The sequence below is a fragment of the Myotis brandtii genome, unplaced genomic scaffold, assembly GCF_000412655.1.
Source record: "Myotis brandtii unplaced genomic scaffold, ASM41265v1 scaffold565, whole genome shotgun sequence".
Classification (NCBI taxonomy): Eukaryota; Metazoa; Chordata; class Mammalia; order Chiroptera; family Vespertilionidae; genus Myotis; species Myotis brandtii.
Window position 1 is genome coordinate 1,449,940 of NW_005370105.1, and position 9,607 is coordinate 1,459,546.

A 9,607-nucleotide genomic window follows, 5' to 3' on the forward strand; every position below is an offset into this window, starting at 1 on the left:
GTGCTCTCTCTCAAAGTCCTTCTGGGTACAGAGCACGGCTGGCTGCTTACCAAACCCCTTTCTCCTTCGCGCTGGCCAACAACTAACCACTTCCGGCTGCCTTGAGTTAGAAGGTGTGTGTCACTCGGTAGTGAACAAAGAAATAGACGAAAGCACGTCCGGGCTCGTCAGCATGTCCCACGTGACCTTCTGCCTCATTCTCAGGGTTAAGAATCCCACTGAGGGAAAGAGCCTGGATCCTGGAATTGCCATGAGGGACAGAGCGCCTACCCCGTCGACCCAACACAGAGCTGAGCCTTTACTGTTTATATCACTGAGATGCGAGCAGTTAAAACAATAAGCCGCTGGCTCGACTCACGTGCAGGATCCCAATAAATAGGAAGCTCCCAGCGCTTCCCAGCGAAGCCGGGCTGTCTCTTCAGGGCAAAATGGGATCCAGGCTGCATTGCTACTGTGTCCCCAGATGGGCTCTTCAATACGGAAGGCACAAGGATAGTCAAGAGCAGATTCTGGAGTCAGACTCCTTGTCTCGAAAGCCTGGCATTCCTAGTCACCAGCTGCCATGATCTCCTCATGACCTGATGTCACGAGGAGTTTTTAAAGAAATCATCCCAACTATGAAGGATACACAGTTTTTCAAAATTATTTTGGGATGCATGTGAGCACAAAACTTAGAAAAGCAAGGTTTTAAAGCATACCAGTGTCACAGTTACAAACTCAGTCTCCAAGGCCCCTGTCATATTTTCAAATCTAAAGCTTTAGAATTCTGCCAATATGGCAAGTACACAAAATATTTAAGCATATAATTTATTTAAAGATCAATCAAATTGTACCCCTTAAGCAGCTATTAGTCTATACTCAAAATTTTCATGAATAAACTATTTCAAATAGAATTTTTAAATAAAATACTAAGTTGCTAAATACCTTATAACTTAGTACCCAATGCAATGTAAGTCAGCATACAAAGATTCCTAAGAGCACAATGAGGTAAATATCTATCAAAATTACAATGAAAATGTGAAGAATTGAAAACTCCAATTGTATTTTTATAAGCCTATATATAGCACAAAAGGACTTGTCATACTTTTAAAAAATCATGCTTCTGTCTGGCTGGGGTGGCTCAGTGGTTGAGCATCAACCTGTAAATCAAGAGATCAGGGTTCGATCCTCGGTCAAGGCATATGCCTGAGTTGTGGGCTCAATCCCCATAGGGGGCATGCAGGAGGCAGCCTATTGATGTCTCTCTCTTATCAATGTTTCTCTCTATCCCTCTCCCTTCTTCTCTCTCTAAAATCAATAAGAACTTATTTTTAAAAAATCATGCTTTTCATTTGCTGAAATGCAATTGTTCCTCATTCACGGACACTCATTTAAAATAGTGGCTTTTTATCATAATACACTCACTGAAAAAAAGCCCTATCTACTGCCTGATCCCACGCCAGTTTCACCACACGCTAAAAAAGAACTGGCGTGGGAACCAGGCTGGTGCGCTGGAAAGGAAGCCGACTGCGACACTGTAACAGACCCTTTCCCCAGGAAGAGGCCTCTGTGCAGGTCTGCGTGAGGGAGGCCGCAGGCTGCACTCACCGTGGGAGTGGAAGTGTCCGTGGTCGTGGCTGTGCGCGTGGTCGTGGCTGTGCGCAGCACCGTGTTTCAGTTCCGGACTGTGGCAATGGTCCCCGTGGCCGTGGGCCTGGTCCAGAGCACCGTTAAAGAGGGAATGGCTGTGTTCATGGCCTACGAATAGCGTTAGAACAAAAGGCGTGTGAAAATATGTTCGTTAATGGTTACAGTAACACTGACATCAGCAAAAGAACTAGCTCTAAAACCAGGCGCAAGTTCATAAACATTTACTTGTAAAGTGTTATTGATTCATTAGAATAACACTGAGTTCCTACCACACAGTACAGGAAGGAAATAAAGCAGAGATTGACAAACAGATCCTAAAATTTATATGGAAATTCAACAAGGGATCCGGAATAGCCAAAACAATCCTTAAAAAAAAGAATAAAGTAGAAAAATCACATATTGCGATTTTAAACCCAACTCCAGAATTACAGTAGATCAGTGAAGCAGAACTGAAAGTCCAGAAACAAACTCTCACATTTATGGTCAACTGATTGCTGGCAAAAATGACAAGACAATTCAGTGGGGGAAAATCACCTTTTTAGATGGCGCTGAGACAACCGGTTACCTACATATAAGAAAGTACTGGACCCATACCTCACACCACACACAAAAATGGACTCAAAACGGATCAGACCTAAACGTAGTCTTAAATGGATACATTTAACTCCAAAATTTAAGGATGAGTCCTCACCAGCAAATCTACTCATGCAGTTACTAATTTTAAATTAACTGAAGGGGGGAAAACATTAACATACAATAGACACAGGAAACGCAGTGTGATCAGAAACGAAGCCCGGCCACCAGCCCCGGGAGCAGCTCTGAGTGCCCTTCACTCCGCAGTGCTCCTCCGCCACGCCCGCTGCTCAGTCCCGCTGAGTGCACAGGGTCAGGCATACGGGGCCGCTTCCTCCCGAGGTACTCACGCAAACATTGAGGTTAAAACTGGCATCAGCGTTTTGTAAAAAGCTACCCAGGTGATTATGCAGGCTGGCGCAAGGAAACAAGCTAGAAGTATTTCTCATCAACACTGTGCTAGAGGTCCTGACTATGCAATGAGACAAGCAGGAACGATAGTTACCATTCTTCACGGGGATAAAAACTTTCAACTACCCAAAAATGAACCCAATGAAAAATATTTCTGTTAAAATGCCTAAGACATGGAATTTCATATGAACATGAAATTTAATCTGAGTTGTGTCCATTTTTCACAAACGCAGACAATGAATTTCTGGTCAAAATTCCAACAAGATTTTTCATAAGACTTGACAAGGTGATAAAAAAAAAAAAATTGAGTCACTCTCCAAAAAACCTGGAAAATCCAGAGACAGGACTTCCCCTACGAGACCTGAAACCAGGGAACCCACTCTCTGGAGTTCTGTATGGCTGTTCACGAGAGAAGGGGGGCCGAGACATGCGAATGGAGGATCTGAAGGGCAGATTATAGTAAATTTCAAACCCACATACACTATAATTTTTTAGTAACTAGAGTTGTTTTGTGGTTTTGATGTTTGTCTGTCTGTGTTATATAAATGGTGTCATAATCAACAGATGAGCTACACACGTCTGGAAGGACCCACCCCCAAATCGGAGCACGTGTAACGGAGCAGGTGCTACTGTCTAGTGAGGGGCACGGAGACGTGGAAGTCATTACTAAGAGCCTATTCACATTACTTTTGTTATTAAAAGTCCAAGTTTGACTTGGAAAATGATCAGTTTTGAAAAGTGAGTCACTGTGACAGCAACAGGAAGTGAAGAAACAAAGGGCCTGGCCGCCATACCAGAGCCGTGCGAGTGCCCGTGGCCTCCGTGCTGGAACACGAATATCCCCACCAGGTTCACCACGAACCCGAGGACGGAGACCAGCAGCAGTCGCTCGTGGTGCACGTCGGGCGGCGCCAGCGCTCTCTGGAAAACACAAGACAAGGTTCATCGGGGTGACTTCCGAGGGGTCAACGGGTGGAAGCAAAAAGCCACTTTAAAAAATGTTCAGTTCTTTCCAGAATGAAAAATCCCTCCAAAAATATCTGCCAAAGCCGTATATCGGAATAAAACCAGTATTCACACTGTAGGAAAGGTAACAATCGCTGTTTTTAAAAACAAGTATTGGAAAGCATGACCATTTGGCCTGAAGCCCATCCTCTGTGGCATTTTAAAGCGTTGCCGCTCATTTCAAGTTCACTCCCCTTTAAATCTTCTCCTTGTGTTCAGGCACCGAGTGCGAAGGGCCCCCGGCAGAACTCGGGTTCTCTTAAGAACTCTCCTGCAGGCCCCGCCTGTGCTGCGCCTGTACTTTCCAGGGTCAACACTTCACTCACAGCTGCAAAGCAGATTATTTGCTCTCCATTTCGAGTAGCTGCACATCTACTTAATTTTTCTCAACTATTGTGTAAGCTCCTCCTGTAACCCGAGGCCGTCCTCAATGCTTAATAATCGTGTGAAAAACAGCTCTGTTACATGTGTGTTTAGTGAATAAACATCTTCCTTGCATATATAATTTACTGGCTCTAATCATTATCTACTATACCTCAACTCCTTCTGAGAAAATAAAAAAGGCAGTGAAGATCAAAAACAGCCCATTGACAAAGCCAGCCAGCACTTCCGCTCTGACATACCTAAAGAGCAAAGTAAACAACCGAGTTATTAAGTCATTTCTTACAGATCAACCAGTAAATTTACGCATGTTCGATGACGCTAAACCACTTTATACGGTTATAAGTGGCCAGCAAAGTCCCAGTATTTATAGTGCAGTATGTTTTATTGTACATATATTATAAAAACAAGAACACGAATTTAAATATTATGAATTATGTTGAATAGCAGAAAATACATGGATTTCCTCACAGCAATCAGAAGACCTTGGAGTAAGGAGGTATAGAAAGACCGTCCCCAGAAATGTGAACCTCAAGTTGTTGCTGGAGCAGGAAGAGCAGGACTAAATAGGCAAAGAAGAATCCAAAGAGAAAAAGGAGAAGAGCCTGAAAAGGGGGGTTTTGTGACTTATTAATTCCTTCTCGCCTTAGGCCTTCTGCTTTGTGCTGTTCAGCTTTCAAATCTTTGGAAAGTGGAGCTTTGATCTGAAGGAAACTAAAATTATTTCTCAAGTATCCCTGAAACCACTTGAGATTTCTATTCCTATCACTCTTTTTCTAAGATTAAGAAATGTAGCACAAACGTTGACCTATTTTTAGAATCAATTCTAGCTTCACGTGATTCTAATTGAACTAGTTTTTAAAATTCTGCCCCTTCCCCACGGACTTCTGACGCCTCCTGCCTCTTGCCCGTGGGAGGCGGCAGGGAAAGGGTTTCTTTACCAAGAGGCATCTCTGGCTTAAAGTCGTTAGGAACAACTTGAACTTGGCAGCTTTACTTGTTCAAACATTTTTCAAAGGGCGCTCACAGCAGTTAATCACTCTGGTCCTTAAACCATATAATAGGAGCATCAAGAATACCGCTTTCTGTAGCTTTCTTTAATGATCCAAAGTGGACTTAAGATTTTATGGCGCCAGAGCACATGTTCTCTCTGAGCATGCAGCCTCTTTGGGCTCTGGCTATAGCGGATCTCTTGCTCCTACTATAACAACAGTCTGATTAGTGTTTCTTCTCTCGCTTTTTATAAGTTTACAAGGAACCTAATGCTTTGGTGATACCCCGAATCAGCAAGTTCTGTCCTAGACCTCATCCTTCAGCACCTGTCAAATGTGCAGTTACTATTTTTACAGAATTGCTCCCCCATCAGACCCCAGGTTCCCCAAGGCAGGTGCTACATCTTCCTCATCTTTCTATCACTGGAGGAACACAGCAGTGGCCCTCAAGCATCTGAAGAGAACAGAGGATGTGCAAGAAGCAGAGGATGCTTGCTCCAGAGCAAAGGCAAAGCTGGGCAGAAGGAGGAGGTGGTAAGGAAGCAGGAGTCAGAGCATGCTGGAGGAGGGTGGATGGAGCAGGGGAGGGAGAGGATGGAGGTCCTGCACCTGCAAGGCAAGGGAATCAGTGAAAGAAGGAAGGACAGACTGTGAAAGCCAGAGCAAAAGGGACTGGAGAGGAGACTGAGGGAGAGGAAGAGGGAGCACAAGGAAAGAGCTGAGAGACACAGCAAAGGGGAGGAGAGAGCAGTAGAGAAGAGGAAGAAAAGGATGTGAGGGGAGAAGGAATGAGCGAACACAGGCCCAGGGGCCAGAAAGACAGTGAAGAAAGGGGAGACTGTGAAGGTGGGGGGTGGGAAGGACAGGAAGGAGTGAGAGAGGAAGCAGGCAGAGGGGGCAGAGAGAAAGCGGGCAGGAGAGAGGAAGAGGATACTGGTTCTCACCGCCTCTGACACATGGATGTAATTACCCTGCAGAATGTCCTATAAGCTAAGAAAAAAACCCCATGCAGGCAGAGTCCATCAGATAATGGGACCACCGCGGCTTCCAGCAGAGATGCGAAAAGCCAGCTCTGCCCCTCAGGGCCCCAGGCTTGGGGGCGTGACCCTCCCGTGTGAAAACACCCTCCGAATATTTGAGTCAGTCTCCAAACTCAGCCAGAGGGGAAGGACTGTACATAAAAGCGGAGCTGAAGAGGATATGTAACATGAAACCATACTGGAAAAGAATGATTTTAAATAAATCAACAGCAAAATGCCCTCCTAAAAACAAAGCAACAGGATCATTTGCATAGGCTACAACTTTTACTTTTTCATCTGCTTCAAAAAACTAGGGTAAGTGTTGAGAAATTCCCTTACCTAGTAACAATCTCACCTACAAATTTTGGGTAAAATCAAGATGCCCTACCCCTAAGCAAAAAAACTTAGATGCAAAAAAAAAAACAAACAAACCCTGAAAGAAGTAAATATTGTAGATGACAGGGATACAGTGTTCAGAACCAGGCGCCACTACCCCATGTAGTCAGGACGGTGGTCGCCTGTGGGAAGGAACCAGGAGGAGACGAAAGAGATTCAAGGGTTCAAGTTCCCTAAGTGTGTTCGATGAGTGAGCTCGAGATTTGTGTTTTTCTGTGTTTCTTACATGTCAACAAAAAGGAAAATTCTTTGAGCTTGAGATTTGTGTGTTTTTCTGTGTTTCTTACATGTCAACAAAAAGGATTTTAAAAAGTCTTACCCATAAGAGAAAGCATCATTATCTCTCCATTTCGAAATAACAGACGCTGCCAACCCAGCCAAAATGGCAGTGCTATCGAAAAACATGTGAAAAGAGTCGGAAATCAGCCCTAAGCTGGAAAAGAACAAACATGGTGGCGTATTAGAATAGTAACCAAACAGGAGGCATCCTTCTCTAAAAACCTAAGTGTCAGCTCTGCTCATCAGGAAGGAATCTTCCAGAAAGACAACAATGAAATATGATAAAGAAGAAAAGGAGAGGGGGGAAGAACAGTACAGGTAAATTAATTCCATACATTCATTATTCCTTCATTCTTTCACTCAGCAAATATGTATCAGGCATCCTATGTACCATGTGTAAGGTGCCCGAATTAGACAGAAGATCCCTCCTTTAATACAGTTTACATTCTAGTGGCAAGTTGAAAGGCAATGGGCACTTAATGTGGGGAAAATAAAGAGGTTATCTATTCTTCCACTGAGGATACAGTCTCATCCTCAAAAATATACACCAACTCTAATTAAGTTTTCACTTTAAAATGAAGGTTCTGAACAAGAACCAGAATGCTGCAACAAGATCAACTGCTTCTAAGAACCTTTACTTGCGAAGAGTGAGTATATTTTATTCATCTTTCTTCCAAACAGAAAAAATTTCTTGACATTTCATGTTCACAACATCTTGAGATTTACTTATTCCAGAATGAAAATGAACAGACATTACAATGACAAAGTTCCCATGAGAATTTTACTCTAGGAACTTAAAATTCTCGTGGAACCTTCAGAAACAGAGATAATCCAGTCACATAAAGAAACTGTTGATCCGTCAACAAAGGGAACTAAAAATTGTGGTATCTAAAGAAGACATAGAAAGCCAGATTACGAAAAGGCCCACGCATTTTCTAAATCTGCCAACGCTTTCATGGGAACACATTTGTACTCCCAGCGCACTGATAAAAGTTAATCGTGGGGAGCAGGTGGTTGTGGATGTGACGGTGAACAGGAAGAGGAATACCGGCTACCTGAGCTAGGTATAACAGACACTGGGTCAGTGCTAGACTCCAAATCTAGAACATATATGGACAATCTGAGAAGAGAGCCTTAGGTCAGGAGAGCAAGCCACAGAAGAACAAGTCACGTACCACTCACGTTTTCCTTATGTACAGGTGACTTTCGACAACAGCTTGGAAATCCAAGGTTTTCATAATTTCCCCAATAGCTCTCTACAGACCAAAAGAATTACTATCTAAAATGACACTCCATGAAAGAGGCAGTCTAGGCACTTCCAATATGAATCCACTGAACAAGACATTTCACATAGCAATTTATGCAATGGTAGGCCACAGTAAAATATAATGTGTTGTAATAGAAAGTAACTATGGCAAAACTCTACATATATAAACCAAGATAGTCTTGATACAGTCAGCACATATGCCACAATATGGCATAATGTAGGAAGAATAAAGGACATAAATATTGTATATTTATAATAAATTATGATTATTCCAATAGAAGACAATACAGTTGACCCTTGAATAACAGGGAGGTTAGGGACACCCACCTCCTGTGCAGTAAAAAATGCATTTAACTTTGACTTCCAAAAGTTTAACTACTAATAGCCTACTATTCACCGGAAGCCTACCAGTAACATAAATAGTCAGTTAACACATGTGTTATATGTATTATATACTGGGTTATTTCCATAAAGTAAGCTGGAGCAAAGACATCATAAGGGAACATACATTTACAGTACTGCACATATTGGTTGAAAACCACCTGTATGTAAGTGGATCTGCATAGTTCAAACCCATGTTGTTCAAGGGTCAACTATACAGCGCTTTTAACATGTACAATACATTGAAGGGGGTTAATATTACAGGGCACATATATCTGATTCCTAGCGGACTCAACATGGTTATGATGTACACTGAGATGTGACCATGTTTCGATATGCAGTTAATATCCAAGTGGTCACTCAACAATAACCTTCATCATTTGCTGAGTATTACTGACAAAACTGCATTCACGTTTGCACTGAAAAGTAGTCCACTTTTCATATAAAAGTATACATGTCACCAAAACTGGTGATATTATCTAATGTCATTGCTCAATTTCCACAGTGATAAAGCTCAAGGACAGCAACTGTCTGTGAAAATGGACCTTAGTGAGCAGAGACTAAGTCTACTTAATGAACAGAACACAAAGCATAGATGGCACAGGTTCTTAATCGGGGGTCCAAGAGCTATGTCGAGGGACCCAAGACCACGCTGAAGTCTTGTATAAAAGACTGCGTGTTGGCTTTCATCAGATTCTCCAATGGATATGAGACGTACAGACCAATCAGTACACCCAGAAGTGTGATGACCGTATTGTTGGTTGAACAATTTTCTAAGACCCTGAAGTTATTCAACAGCAAACAACTAGATAGCAGTATTTCACTTCCAGAGTTCCACGGGATCTACCTCTTCCCAAAGCAGTTAAAAAAACGAACAAACAACCACAAAGGTACCACCAAATACCATGAGGTGTAAGCTTTTAGAAAACCCTGTGGGCTTCCCGACTGCAGGCAAGACCAGAGGGAAATCCTGAGACAGTTTCAGCACAAAATTAAAGAGAGAGGTGAATGGAAGAGATGACAGGCGTCTGTCCAGATGTCCCCCGTGTAAACCTCTTCCCCATTCCAAGATCTAACAACAAAGTAAGTAGAACATCTTGGGTATCCCTCTCGGAATCTTAAGGATGAAATCCAAGGGCCACTCCCCCCCCCACCCCCCCAGACAGGCAAGGACACTCCCCCGGGAGGCAGGAAGCGGGTTTCTCCCAATTCCAAGAAAGTGGACAAAGACACTAAGGGATGTGGGCAGACTCTCTCCATCTGCCCAGGTGAGG

General features: G+C 43.1%; 1 protein-coding gene across 3 annotated transcripts in view; it reads right to left on the reverse strand.

Annotated features, from left to right (window-relative positions):
- The window catches only part of SLC30A7 (solute carrier family 30 (zinc transporter), member 7), a 32,939-nt gene that overhangs the window by 22,537 nt on the left and 795 nt on the right, over positions 1 to 9,607 (reverse strand). Inside the window, exons 3-7 of one of the 3 annotated variants that reach the window (XR_001364484.1) lie at positions 6,726 to 6,839; positions 4,154 to 4,241; positions 3,408 to 3,534; positions 1,588 to 1,737; positions 1,193 to 1,197 (exon numbers count right to left, since the gene is read on the reverse strand). Coding sequence is in view for 2 of the 3 variants with exons in the window: in XM_005878536.2 (XP_005878598.1) it covers positions 1,588 to 1,737; positions 3,408 to 3,534; positions 4,154 to 4,241; positions 6,726 to 6,839 (479 nt within the window). In the remaining variant the exon portion in view is untranslated. The remainder of the gene's footprint in view (positions 1 to 1,192; positions 1,198 to 1,587; positions 1,738 to 3,407; positions 3,535 to 4,153; positions 4,242 to 6,725; positions 6,840 to 9,607) is intronic. The other 2 variants (XM_014549657.1, XM_005878536.2) reach the window with 2 other exon arrangements.